The sequence below is a fragment of the Spea bombifrons genome, chromosome 7, assembly GCF_027358695.1.
Source record: "Spea bombifrons isolate aSpeBom1 chromosome 7, aSpeBom1.2.pri, whole genome shotgun sequence".
Taxonomy (NCBI): domain Eukaryota; kingdom Metazoa; phylum Chordata; class Amphibia; order Anura; family Pelobatidae; genus Spea; species Spea bombifrons.
Genome location: NC_071093.1, coordinates 17,172,501 through 17,187,500, shown reverse-complemented (window position 1 = coordinate 17,187,500; position 15,000 = coordinate 17,172,501). Strand labels below are relative to the sequence as shown.

The following is a 15,000-nucleotide window of genomic DNA, read 5'->3' as shown; positions in this document are numbered from 1 at the left end:
TCATAGTTTTTATGATTGTCTAGGAAACAAAACCTTATTTTGTTCAACTTTTTGTAATGTAACAATGTTGTGGATGCTTATTAAAAGTGTTGGCATCCCTTATGTGTGTGTGACTTTTTTAACCTATAGAATTCTAAAACATAAGCTTAAATAACCTTTCATCAGGTTTCTTAACTTGTAACTATGTGGGAAAAAGTCTAGTTCAGATAAATCCTTATATGGCTATGTATTAAAAGCATGTTAAGCTAAATGCCAAGCATTCTTTGTTAAATTATATTACACTTAATCATTGTATTAAAATAATCAATTGATTTCGAAAAACCTTCAGGGTGAAAGTATTTGTTTAGAAATCAACATTTTGTGGAAAGCATCAAACTTCTGCTTTTTTGGTATGTAATTGTGCACTGCCCTCCTCAAACTAATGCTGTTAATAGGATTAATGTGTATTTTTCAGCTTGCTGATAACTGGCATTTGGTTATTCCATCTAAAGAGGAGACCTCTGAGTTCCTGAAAGCTTACACCACTATACATTTGCTTTAGGGGCAGAGGTGGTGCCGTCAGGCTGCTTTTAGGACAGAGGCCTACCATGTCAATGTCTAGCTTAGTGTATAGTGATGAGAGTTACACTGTACCATATCTGTTCAGTCAATGTTATTTACTTAGACTTATCTAATTTATTCATAAGTTAATTTATTTTCTCAATTTTTTATTTTTCCGGTTGACATACAGTTTACAAATTTGTGAAATAAATATCCTGGATGTGGCTGGTGGGGGTTTGCCACATCCAGGATCCCCCCTGGGTGCCAAATACTCTAGGTACGACCCTGCTACTGGCTGATCACACACATTTCAAGCACTAGTACACATTAAGTTCCTCCTCCCGAGAATGAGGAAAACAGTTGTTTCCGAAAAGAAAAAAAAAAAAAAAAAAATATATATATAGCAAAAAAATGGCTGGCTACTCTTGTTCACAGAAGAGTTAATATACCTGTCAGTAGAATTGGTGTTGGGCTTTCATTCTTTAAATAGTGCCTATAACTCTTCTTCATGACATCTCGCATTTCAGTGATTTGTGTTCAAGCCATATCAGTGCTGTAATCAGGGCCCAGAATGCTCTTGACAATGCATTACATTGCTATCCTTGCATTTAGGCTTGATTGATTTAATTCACCATTAGGGAGGAAGGCTTTTGTTATCTGTAAATAGAATATGTGAAACCAGCAATTTTGTAAGGCTTGAAAAGATACTACCCTTGGGAGAATTGGATATCACTCCATCTCTCTATAGCAATATTGTTTTCTGTCAGGTTTGTAAGATTCTCCTGACTGCGTGTTTTATGTTAAAGCTGCCAGCTGTGTTGTACACAGCATCAGCACCATTTATTTGTTTGTCCTACACATATGTTGTATTAAAGTGCAGTTTTGAGATAAAGTGCAAATTAGAAGCTATCAGTGTGCCAGCTAAGGCAATATTCCCACTGATTGCTCTTTATAAATACGTCCTTAGCATGCGTGAATGTCATTTACTAATATTGCTAAGTTAAAGTTCTTGTTGTAAATAGAAGATAATTTGGATGCACCTTAAAAAGCCAATGAAATAATATCTATGTAAAGCAAGCAGTTGTATGCTGTGCAGAATACTCCAGGCCTGAATAAATCTGTCGTAGCCAAAAAGGTCTGTTTTTGCATTTACACCGTCAAACTTTGTTACACATGAATTTCTACCTGACGTATAGGTCATCTGAGACTTCCTAACATGTGCAAGCATACTTCAACAGAATTTAGGGGTCCCAAAGACACCCAATTTCCTGTTATTTTTCGTTTCAGAGGAAGTAAAATAAAGCTTCACCAATGTGTACAAATTAGCTAAAATGCCCATTATTAAAATGATGAGAGAGAATAAAATTTTGGTAGTCAAGTTAAATAAGTGTCCCATCACATTTTTGTGATGACAAGTGTATTTACAAACTATATTGCTTTTATTTCTACTGTCCAGGCTATACAAAGGCTGGTGGTAAAATGTGTGCATGGAATAAGTTAAGATACCAGCATTTGAAATATCCTGGGGTATCTGTTTTTCAAAAATATATGGCTTTATTGGGCACATTGCCCAGGCTCAAAGATGTACCAAATAGGGCATGGGCACAGGATCACCAAATGTCAAAGTTCAACATTGAAAAATGCGCAAGCCCCAAATGTCTCTTATCCCCCCTAACAGCCAGGGAAAAAAAACAAACAAAGAAATGACAAAGTTTGACAAAGACTGGTGGTATAATTAGTGCATGGAAAAAGTTTAAAATACTAGCATTTGAAATACCCTGGGGTGTCTGTTCCTCAAAAATGGAACAGACACCCTAGTTGATGGGATCGCCATGGCGACTGATAAATTTGTCCTGGCGCCTAGGTGTTTGTGAGCCAAACCATATAATTGTGTCCAGGTCCTGATCCAGATCCCCCCGCGGCGCTGCAGGGGACGTCTGTGCGATGCAGACAACCCCGCTGCTGCCAGCGGCTCCACCCACCCTCCTCACTGAACCGGCTGTCACCGCCCACGAAGGTTACCGAGTCGCGCTGGCCAGGTGACTCAATTCTATTTAGGATCAATAGGGACGGCTTCTTAAAATGCCACCCCTGTCGATTCGAAATAGAAGTGAATCAGCCGGCGCCGCTCAATAACTTTCGTGGGCTGAACCAGCACTGCTCAATGACCTTTGTGGGCAGTGCCAGCCCCGTTCCGTGAGGAGGGTGGGCGGAGCCGCCGGCAGCAGCAGCGGGGTTGTCTGCATCGCACAGATGTTTGACAGCGGGAATCCAACAGAGTGCACATCTGGGTCTTTGGTCAGGTAAGTTGAAGTAACTGGGGGGCATGCTTGGCAGTGGGAGGCTGGGACAAAGATGGCTATGGGAGACTGGGGGCAAAGGCAAACTCTGTCCCCAATTTCCTATCGGCATCTTTGTCACTAAACATGGGTCTGTGGGAAGCTATTTAGTGACAAAGATGCCTATGGGAAACTGGGGACAGAGTTAATGATAATTAAAAGTATGCACTGGTGCTTTTTAGTGTGGTTGCAGGGCAAAGTGCTGGTGCAAAGTGTGAGTGCAGGGCAAAGCGAGGGCCAGGGTAAAGTGTGAGACTGTGAGTGCTGGGTAAAGTATGGGTGCAGGGCAAAGTGCTGGGGCAAAGTGTGAGTGTAGGGCAAAAAAAAAGTCCTGGCTCCTAACTTTTTTAGCTGGCTCCTAGATTGAAAAGAAATTTGTCAAGCCCTTATCTAAAGAAAGCCCTTCGTATTTTGAAAAAACATATAACTTGCGTGGGTTCAGTAAACGGGAAAGAAGAAAATTAAAGCTAAGCACGAGCACCGCAGAAATGTTAAAACAGCCGTTGTCACAAAGGGTACAAAAAAAAAAAAAAAAACAGCCATTGATACGAATGGGTTAATAGGCTACAGGTGGCCCCAATCAATTTACCGGATACCTGGGTCGCAGTCCTTGGAAAATATGGACTGAACGTTACAGTACATAGACACCCTGTTTATGGGATGGAGAACGGGGGTACCCTGCTCTTCTGGTTATGCCACTCCAGGGACCCAAAACACACAGAAGAAAGCATATGCATAAATATTTATTATACTATACTCTCCCAGGGGCTGTACTTTCCCAGTATACATGGCAGGAACGGTTACACTCTGGGTCATAAATAATCACTGTTTAGGACCACAACTCTCTCTCTGTCAAGATATATATACCGGTATTTACAAACACAGTGACTGACTTATACCCACTAGCACACACAAACGGTAAAATACCTATTTTTACAATAAAATACCGTATTTGCTCGATTATAAGACGAGGTTTTTTCCAGAGCAAATGCTCTGAAAAATACCCCTCGTCTTATAATCAGGGTCGTCTTATAATCAGACCTCAAGTAGGTCTGATTATGAGACTAAGATCCAGATCCCCCGCAGCGATGCAGGGGACCTGGATCCTCCTGTGTTATACCCCTCCAACTTACCGGTGCTTCTGAGTCCCCGGTGCTAAGTCTGGGCAGCGTGCAGAGCTCTACGCGATTCGCGTGGAACTCTACATGCTGCCCGGACTAAGCACCGGGGGCTCAGATGCAGGAGACCTGGATGCAGGGAGTGTTAAATGGGGGTGTAAGGCATTTCTGGAGGCAGAGTGCTCTGTGAAATGCCTTTTAACCCCTTTAATGCCACTCTGCCTCCGGAAATGCCTTTTACCTCCCTATATGCCACTCTGCCCCATAATATGCCTTTTAACCCCCTAAATGCCAGAGTGGCATATAGGGGTATAAGGCATTTCTGGAGGCAGAGTGGCACATAGGGGGTCAAAAGGCATATCAGGGGGAACAGTGGCATATAGAGGGTTAAAACGCATATCATGGAGCACAGTGGCATTTAGAGGGTTAAAAGGCATATCATGGGGTATAAGGCATTTCTGGGGCAGAGTGGCAAGCCGTGGGGCAGATGTGCATAACTGGGGGGGGGGCAGGTTGAAAAAAAAAAAGGAAATAAAAACAAAATATTTTTCTCAATCATAGCTTTTATTAACAAACAATTGTTCACATAGTTTACATGAACTAACATTTACTGGTAAAACTTTTTTCCTATAGGGTCGTCTTATATTCAGGCTTTTTCTTTTTTCATAAATATTCAGATTTTGGGGGGTCGTCTTATATTCAGGGTCGTCTTATAATCGAGCAAATACGGTACATACAATTTTTGGCTGGGTCGGGACAGCTTTTCTGCCGTTTGCTCCCTCACACGCTGTTGGAGTCCTCACACTGCTTGCTTCTCAAGATCTAAAATCTAGGAAGTGATTTCATGTCACCATTGCGGCCAGGCATTTGTCGAGCCTTGATATAATGTGTGTATATAATAATACGTTGCATAAAACAAAATAAAACTAAAGAAGAAAAGGCTTATGATGCCTGTTCATATATTTTGTAATTATTTTGTTTCTACCTGCAGGCAATCTGTATCACAGCAATGGAGTCCCCAGACTCTCTAGTTCTTTTATATTCATCTAATTTTAGATGTATGTAAACATGGTTTACAGTTTTGGCTCAATGCATATATGTGTTGTTAACTAAAACATGCATGTGGCCACAGGAAAAATTATCTGAGAACCAATGATTTTAGATGTTGTTTAAAGGGATAACAGTCCTATGTTGATGTAAAATGCATATTGGAATGAAAATGTGTAAACTTAAGCTGAGGTTTACTACATACAAATTGGTGCAAGCTTTCTTTAGTTATTGGTGTTAGAAAATGAGGCTTCTGTCTCATTCCTCCTCACTTGGCTGCAGGAAGTATACTTTAAGTAAAACAATAGGGTAAAAAAACAAATCAAAAGCAGGTAGCTGGTGACTCTGTATTACAGTGAATAAGCAGCTAAAACTCCAGAAAAAAATAAAAATAAAATGTACTCGCCCCAGCTGTCTTTTTTTGATTCTCTGCCTCACGATCACCATGAAAGAGAGAGGCACCATTCACTTCCAGTTTGCCACTGTGCGTGTGATTGACTTCTCGAGCTATCACAGACGCAGACGTTGTTCCTTTTGGTTGTTGTTGGTCTGCCTGGGACAGCCAGCTGCAATGGTCCTCACATTGTGTGACATTGCGGGCAGGGCCGGCCCGGCCCGGCCCAAGACATAATGTTGCCTGGGGCGAAGTTTAAAATAACCCCCCCCCATTATCTACCCTTCCTCTCCCTCCCTCCCTATCCCCCCTTTGTACTTACCTTTCAGCAGTCCTGTGGCAAGTCTCCCTGCTCGGTCTCAGTGCCGGCTTGTAATGCTGAGCGCCGGAAATGACGTCATCTTCCGGCGCTCAGCATTACAAGCTGAGACCGAGCTAGAGGGCTCGCATGTGGTAATAGAATAAAAAAAGTTTATTTTTATGAGTGAATGCACTGTATCTTCACAAAAATCCAGACATGGATAGAGTTAAATTACTAGCATTTCAAATATCCAAGGGTTTGAAGAAAAAAAGAAAGAAAGAAAAAAAAAAAAAGCGCACTTTCCTTTTAGCCCCTAAACAACCAGATGAACCCATGCATGGGGGGATCACTGTACTCAGGAAATGTTGCTGAACACGTATTGGGGTGTTTGATTCAGCCCCCACATTCAGTCTGTCTCCAAAAACTGCCGTTTCCAACTTAAAAACATTGCCCGCATCCGTCCCTTCCTAACACAGCATGCCACTAAGGCTCTTGTCCATGCCCTTATTATCTCCCGCCTTGATGATTGTAACTCTATCTTAGCCGGTCTCCCTCTTAACCGTCTCACCTCTCTACAATCGACCCTGAATGCTCCTGCCAGACTTATCTTCCTCTCACATCGCTTTACTAACATCTCTCCCCTCTGTCAGTCTCTTTACTGGCTGCCTGTGCGCTTCAGGATTCATTTCAAAATCCTCATTCTTACTTTCAAAGCCCTTCGCAGCCGTTCCCCTCCCTACATCCCCTCACTCATCTCTAAATACACTCCTAACCGGTCTCTCCGCCCAATGATCTCCTTCTATCCTCTCCTCTGATTTCTAGCTCTCGTGCACTTACAAAATTTATCAAGGGCTGTCCCTATGCTCTGGAATGCTCTCCCCCGGCCTATCCGTTTTTCCCCTGCCTTCATTCCCTAATCCCTAAAGACCCACTTCTTTAAGGACGCTTACACTGCACATTAACGCCCTTCCATATTCCTTTAGCTCACCTTTCCTAGTCCCTCTCCTGCAATACTTATAGTAGTGTGGCTGGTCTATTCCTAACAACTGCACTTTTACCTATTGTGTAATACACCCTAAATCCCTCTAGATTGTAAACTCGTTTGAGCAGGGCCCTCCTCACCTCTTGTTTCTGTAAGTCAAATTGTAATGTTACATACTGCTTATGTCCTGTCTACCCATTGTACAGCGCTACAGAATTTGATGGCACTATATAAAACAATAAGTAATCATAATACCTGAAGTACAATTTGTGTGATAAAAAAAAACATGAAATATATCAGTACCAAAAAGTTTGTCAAAGAGTGGCAATAGAATTAGTGCATGGAAAGGGTTAAAATACCAGCATTTGAAATATCTTGGTGTCTTGTTTTCAAAAACATAAACCTGCAAAAAAAAAAACCCATAAAAACATTGGGTATAAAATCAGGACAAATAGTAGAATCTATTTAGCAGTTTTTTTTATTATTAGCTTTTTTAGATGCGCAAAAGTGCTTTTTTCAATATTTTTTTTTATAGCAAATGATATGATCAGAAAATGATATCTGAAGAAAGACCTTCTTGTCCTGAAAGAAAAAAAAATAGAACTTGTGTGGGTACACTAAATGGGAGAGGAGAAAATTGCAGCTAACTCTATCCACTCGAGCACCGCAAAAGTGTTAAAACAGCCTTGGTCACAAAGGGTACAAAAAATAAAAAACAGCCTGGTCCTTAAGGGGTTAAAGAATGTGAATCTTGGCTCTTGTTTGCTCCTTTTTTATTTGCCTCCAAGCCCATGAAACATTTGCCAGGCTGTGATATACTTATAAATATCAAGTATCTTTTGTTGATGGTGTTGGGGTGTTTATGGCAAGGTTTCCACCAAAGTCCTGTGAATTGCCTGTTTTGGCTGGCATTAGTGGTTTTCTGGTTTCTGATTGTCCAACTACTTTTCACTTTTCTTAGCTCTTTCTTTTTGACTCTGTTTTTTTGTCTTTTTTCGTCCTATATTTGCCCATGTGTCTATAATGTTATGAAGCAAAAATGGCTTTAGTCGCCATTGTTCATGTGGTACATGGAAAAGTTTTTGTGTGTTTGAACCGATGCCTAAATGACTCTTCCTTCAGTGTAACTAGACGAAAATGTACGGAGTTAGAATACAACGTTGTTTTAAATAAGGAAGTCGCTTATCTTACTGTGCATGTTAAAAAAAAACAAAAAAAAAAAACATTTTTGAAAGCCTGTAAGATAAGCACATTTTGGAGTTACTTTTAACTTTCCTGCCATGCTTCAAGGAAAGGTGTGGATTATTAAAAATTAAAAACACAGTTCTGTATTTCCTTAAACGTTATTTTCAGAAGGTTTCTGTAGACTTGTGATAGATTATTGTATGCGTAGGTTTTAATGCATGCATTTATGTTGCTATAACACAAACTTCCTTTAAAGGCATTTTCCAAGAAATGTTTTACTAGTGCGAGATTAAAATGTTTCCAAAAATATTGCGCCTTTTTAGATTTGTAAAAACGGTTCTAGTGTTTAGTGTATTGTTTTACAGGAGCTCCGTATGGTCCAGCTCTATTACGCATTTATGATACTGCATATGGTAAACAATAGTATCCCAGGTGGACAGCCTGGCTAATAGAATTATTTTTTTCCCAATGGGATATCTTCTTTAATGTAACATTTAGAGCAGATATTCACTTACTGCATTTTGGCAGTGTTTAAAATGTAATATTTAAATGGACACTGCCATCATGTGGCAGAGATCTGTATGTCAGTCCTTATAGAAACTTGTTACTTACTAATATTTGTATTTACAATGATTAAAGTGTGTACATAGTGCCAAGTGTGGTGGATTTAAGTGGAATCGAGTTAAGCAAGGGGGTAGTCTGCTAACTTAAGTATTTATCTGAATTTGTCAGAAAAACTATGGGTTGTCTCGCATCAACTGACAAGAGTGCAGATATTAAATTACTTTGAAAGTGAGATTGATGGGAGCAATAATCTTTTTTGTTCTGCCTCTTTAAAACCATTCATATTTAGTGTTTTAAAGAAGGAATAGGTCTAGTGACATACTTAAATAGGTATGTCAATGTCATTAATTTATTCTGATAAACTACAATTTAACCATTGATTGTAAAGATTCCAGTAAACCTTTTTTTTGCTTAACTGGGTGCTAATCTATATGCTCTATATATGTAATTTATAAACTCTATATATGTAATCTATCTATATATTTATGTTACAAAGACAGGACACCAATTAAACCATACTTATTTGGATAATATACACGCTTCACGATTTAACATATTTTAATTTTTTCTGCAGGGACTATATTTGAATGAAGTCAGACACTACGTATTGTGAAGGGCCAGCCCTAGTGTGTTTCTCCTACATAAATGCCTGAGTTGGCACTGCATATTGCCATCTAAGTGATTTAACTATGCCATTTTACAAGACTATCTCAGCCCTTTGTTGAAGGAGAAAACATGACCTTCCCATTATATATAAAGAATTTGGCGAGTTGATAATGAAGGTCTCCAAGTTTGTTTTTCATTTACCTACTCTTTATTTCTGCTTTGTTCATCATTACGGAGCAATTACACTAGTCTAGTGACTTTAGGAACATCACTAATGGAAATTTACAGCATATTTTTTTATGTTCCCCTATCAAGCTTTTTTAAAATCTATTTAGGGAACTGTGTTGTGGTAGATCCCTCTTCCAGACACTAGGTGGAGCAGTTTGCTGAAGTTTGTGAAGTACTGTGTACATATACTCCAACACCCTTAATGAAACTAATACCATCTTTCAAGCTATGATTTGTGTGTATTGTCCATTAGTAATGCTGAATCTTGCTGTACTGCCCAGGATCTTCATGCTGAATCGTGGTATTAAAAGTGTGAGCAAAATACAGAATTGTATGTATTTTAGTAATGTAACTCCGTATAACTGTATCCCAGCATATAGATTAGTAGAATACTTAGCTTGACTCTGGTAATATCGCAAACTATGTATTGTCTGTCTACAATTTGAAGGGACTACAGAACACAGTGGCACTTCAGAAATGCTATTTTGGAGCTTATCTATGGTCGCATAGAATGAGATGCTCTTCCACTAATACAGATTTTTAAGATGTGTGTAAACAGGCCATAAACAGTAGTCACGCATTTGTGTTCAACAGCACTGTTACTGTTGAACCAAAATCCAAAAATCCTCAGCTAGCCAGTGGTTTTGCTTCTTGTATATTTGTCGATCAAAGGTACAAGCTTCTAAGTATATTTTAATAATGTTAGTTTGAGGATATTCCAGTGTGTTCTTTATTGAGAACAGTTCATCCTAGTCCAGGGGCGTCCAACATGCGGCCCGCGGGCCAAATGCCGCCCGCGGAACCTCGAGGTGTGTGAGATCGGCAGCCAGGATCGCAAGAGCCCTGCTGCTTACTTGTAGGAGGGTCTATTCTCTGCTCCTGCTTCCTCTGTGGGGAGAACGAGGGAGGCCGCGCCCCCTGCTGAAGTCTGTGAGCGGCGTCAAGAGCTGTAGAGCAGGTAAGGGGGTGGGGTAGGTTCAGGGCCGGCCCTACAATGGAGCCGACTGGGGCAATTGCCCTAGGCGGCACTTTAGAAGGGGCGGCACTTTGCCGCCCCAAGCGTTTTTTTTGGTTGTTTGTTTTGAAGCGGAGGAGAGAGAGAGGGGCGCCGAGTAGTTTTCGCTTACCCGCTCGGCGCCCCTCCCTCTCTCCTCTGCGGCGAGTCTCCCTGTTCAGTCTCGGTGCCGGCTTGTAATGATGAGCGCCGGAAGTGGCGTCAATTTCCGGCGCTCAGCATTACAAACCAGCACCGTGGCAGAGCAGGAGACTCGCCGGCAGGACTCTTTAAAGGTAAGTACCGGGGGGGGGGGGAGAATAATGGCGTCAGCGAAGTTTAAAATGCCGCTGCGGCATTTTAAACTTCGCCCCAGGCGGCGTTAAGTCTTCGCCCGGCCCTGGGTAGGTTGTGTGAATGAGTATGTCAGATTGAGGGAATGAATCTGTGAATTAATGAATTTATGTGTGTGTGATAGCATGGATGTGTAAGTGCTGGAACCTAGGCATGATGGGACTGTGATTGCTGTTAGCAAGCACACTCCTATCATGCCAAGTCAGCCAGTACATGCTGAAACCTGGCTAGCTGCCCCCCTTATGTATTGATGCTGGCAGCAGTATGGGGTCTGCACTTACAGCCACCCTGTACCCGCATGTATTGGCTGACTTGGGATGATAGGGGTGTGATTGCTAACAGCTAACAGCAATCTGCTAACAGCAATCACAGTCCCATCATGCCTAGGTTGCAGCATTTACTGGTTGCCTGGGTATAAAAAGAGTGTGTTTGCTGTTAGCAATCACACTCCTATCATGTCAAGTCAGCCAGTACATGCTGAAACCTGGCTAGTTGCCCCCTTGTGTATTGATGCTGCCAGCAGTATGGCGTCTGCACTTACAGACACCCTGTACCAGCATGTACTGGCTGACTTGGGATGATAGGAGTGTGATTGCTAACAGCTAACGGCAATCTGCTAACAGCAATCACAGTCCCATCATGCCTAGGTTCCAGCATTCACTGGTTGCCTGGGTATAAAAAGAGTGTGTTTGCTGTTAGCAATCACACTCCTATCATGCCAAGTCATATTGTTGATTTTTTTTTTGTCCAATTGTGGTGTGTTACTTTTAATAAAAGTGTGGTAACACACTAAAATTGGACAAAAAATACAATGCCCAGCCAACCAGTACATGCTGGAATCTGGGTATGCCTGAGATTGCTGTTAACAATCATAATATATAATTTTTTTGTACAATTTTGGTGTGTAAATTACTTTTATTAAAAGTGTGTGTGGGGGTCACCTTCAGTTTCGGCTAAGTGAACCCTGAAGTTTCGGTTTTGGTCCAGAATTTTCATTTTATTGCATCCCTATTTTTTTTTTTTTTTTACTTATCCAGAATCCTGAATTTGTAGTCACAAAACTTTCTAGGCCCAGAAATCAGTGAGAGGAAAAGTAAAGGTTTTGTGTCAATTACTTTATTTTAATCTGCATATCTTATTAAAGGCCATATTTTCTTTCAATGAAAAATGAGTGCGGCCCTCGCACGTATACAATTCTGGTGAAGTGGCCCACTGCAGAAAAAACTTGGACACCCCTGTCCTAGTCGATGAGCTCCAGGCATGTTCTTAGTGTGCTGAAGTTGGCCTTCCTAAAAACTGTTAAGGTGCAGCTTCTACTAATTTGCTTTTGTGAATGAGTCTCTAATGCCACCATGTTATAGTTACTATTCCTTAAATGGTCCATTACTTGAATATTTGACAAAACCTCAAGATTTGCAGATATGCAACTTTTTCTTAAGATATACAATTATTGCTGGAGTTCCCCTTTAGCAGCTTTTAAAAGAAGTTTTATTTTAGTGACCTCCTCCTCATCTGCACTGTTTGCACCACTCCCTCCACTATTTCCCATAGTTAAGCCTTGCCTTGAATCTTCACAAACTACCGTACTTTAATTCTGTATCACCCAACATCTTTTATGTCAGAGATGTTATACGGCAAATCTAGATGACAAAAGGCCCCGTTGCTTAGTTTGTTGCAGATAAGCCTAAGGGAACTAATTTAACTAAACAAAAAATAATTTCTCAGTTCAATTTACAGTTTTCAAGAACATTTCAATGTTAAGCATTTGAAAACAATTCTTAAAATGAATACTATTATATGCCTTATAGGAACTCTTAGAAACGTCCTTATCCCATTGCCACTCAGTTTACTTTCTAATAGCACCTTCCAGTGTTTAACCTTAACTTTTTTGTATCTTCTTGAAAGGTCCACGAACATTACAGGTGTTTGGCATTTAATGTCCATGTCTATTACAGGTATTTAGCGTTTTCATAGTAAATTACCATTCTGTCCACAGAAATCAGATTGGTCTTTAATTTGATCGTATTACGCTTACACTTTACATAATTGTGTATGTTCAGTTTTCCATTTTAATAGTGTTAGTTCATGTGTAATGCCTTTTGTACAACCGGATATTAACAGTATCAGTACGCATGTACATGCTCGTGCTCTTTATTGTGGTATGCGTATATTTCTGTAGCATAACATTTAGTGTCAGTGAAGGAAGACTTGAATGGGTGATCAACACACATTCGTTGTTACCACAAAATTTAACTCCTTGATCGTCAACTGTGACTTACAGTGAAAGAATTACCATGTCTGGTTTATTATGTAAAACAAATTACACTGGGAAACTGTAAATTACAAGCAGAGGTGATTTTCTGTAAATATTGTATCCCTGTGTAATTGCAAGATGGGTTAACTGCCTGGCCATGCTAGAATTTACTTAATATTTCCTGTGCATGTTGCAGTTAGGTAAGTTGAAGAGGAGGAGTAAGACCTCTTGCAGAGAAGGTCATGTGATTCTTGTTAATATGGGGTTAACCGGTTTCACTGCACTGCTGCTGATTATGAAGAGAGCAGGCTAAGACACTGACATCCTGTGTAACACAGCATGTTCGTGTAATACACAAAATAACTCGCTTCTCTCCACCATGGCATCTCTGCTGGCAGGTGCTTCCAATATGGGGAGCTTCTTTTGTCTTGTCCGACGTCGCTATAAAAGAAGACGCAAGAAACGTTCTGAAAGAAGAGGTATGGGGTTGTAGTTTTGCGATATGATTTTTATTTGTGGTGCGTGTGTTTTTACAACTTTAATAATCACCTTTATTTGTCAAAATGTGGTATTTTAAAAATGCAGTTAATGGAATACTGTTTCAAGAATATATGTTAACGCTACAGTAGCTTGAAATCATACTATATATTGTACTATATACGCTGAAGCTCAGCCCCATTAAAATATCATATTGTAACTGCTAAACCCAATTGCTGTTGTGGACCTTGAATATTTCTCCACCTGTTGTTGATCAAGGTGCACATGAAAAATTCTGTTGTAAGGATTTATGGGAATTTTACATTTTCAATGACCAGTGAACTACTACATGATAAATTTCCCTTCTCTATCTCGCTTCGTTGGCTAAGACTGTACAAAGTATTTTTGATTAAGTAAGTATGTCTTTACCTGAAGCAATGGACACAATGGATGTTTTGTATTCCTTTTTAATATGTGAATTGTATTTGTTGCGTTGTGTAAATACTTTCAGCTCGACGTTCCTTGTGTATAATGAAGTTCCATACTTATATATTATTTCTATAAAAATTAAACATCTCCTTGTAACAGCCGTATCTATAAAGAAGTATGTGCTGTATTATAATTGATGTGTCCTGTCCTGTTGTACATCATTTTAACAAATAGGGACAGCAGATAAAAAGCTGGTTGTCCGGTTACTGTAAAATTGCTAATAAACATTTTCTACTGTATTACAGCTTTTATCTGACAGCTGTTTTCCATTAAATAACATAATTTACATAGTCCCTCTTTCCTCTTCGTTAATTTCTCATTGTGGGTTCCCTTTGCAACTTTAACTGCTTTAAGCTCCGAATTCTGGGATGCTAAGCACTCATTGAGGGACAATAAGCATCGTGCAATTGCAGCAGTTGCATTTCCCCATATATATTTGTCGGTTATGGTTAGGCAGAGAATTACAATCGTTACTTAGTTATTTTTATTGGTAGTGACTGAAAATGTGTGTGTGTGTGTGTATATATATATATATAACTCACAGATATGGTACAGCATAACCCCCATCAATATATACTGAGCCAGACATTGATGGTGGTACAGAAAAAAAAAAAATATATATATATAATATATATACTCTGTACCACCATCAACGTCTGGCTCAGTATATATTGATGGGGGTTATGCTGTACCATATCTGTTCAGTACATGTTTTTTATTTAAACATATTTATTTTAGTTTTCTGATTTCAGTTTTTCCAATTATTATTATTATTTTGTGTTTCATATATTCTGTAGTGCTGTACAATGGGCAGATAGGACATAACATATGTATATAACAGAAACAACAGATAAGGAGGGTCCTGCTCAAACAAGCTTACAGTTGACAAATTTGTGAAATAATTATTCTTGCCAACATTATTTTTTTTTTTTGTGAGTGGCTACATTTTAGTGTGGTCGGGTGCCACATATGGGATCCGCCCCGGTGCCAAATACTCTAGGTACTCCCCTGTGTGTGTGTGTGTGTATGTATGTGTGTGTATGTATGTATGTATATTAGGGCTGCAACTAACGATTATTTTAATAATCGATTAGTTGGCCGATTATTTTTTCGATTAATCGATTAATC

The 15,000-nt window shown here is 39.8% G+C and overlaps 1 protein-coding gene across 4 annotated transcripts in view; it reads left to right on the top strand.

The window, feature by feature from the left end:
* The window catches only part of ADARB1 (adenosine deaminase RNA specific B1), a 50,834-nt gene that overhangs the window by 6,361 nt on the left and 29,473 nt on the right, over window positions 1-15,000 (top strand). Inside the window, exon 1 of one of the 4 annotated variants that reach the window (XM_053472244.1) lies at window positions 13,109-13,385. The exons of the other annotated variants lie outside the window; for them this stretch is intronic. Within the exon in view, the coding sequence (XP_053328219.1) occupies window positions 13,286-13,385 (100 nt within the window). The 5' untranslated portion in view covers window positions 13,109-13,285. Of the gene's footprint in view, window positions 1-13,108; window positions 13,386-15,000 lie in introns of those variants that run through there. 4 annotated transcript variants of the gene reach the window in all.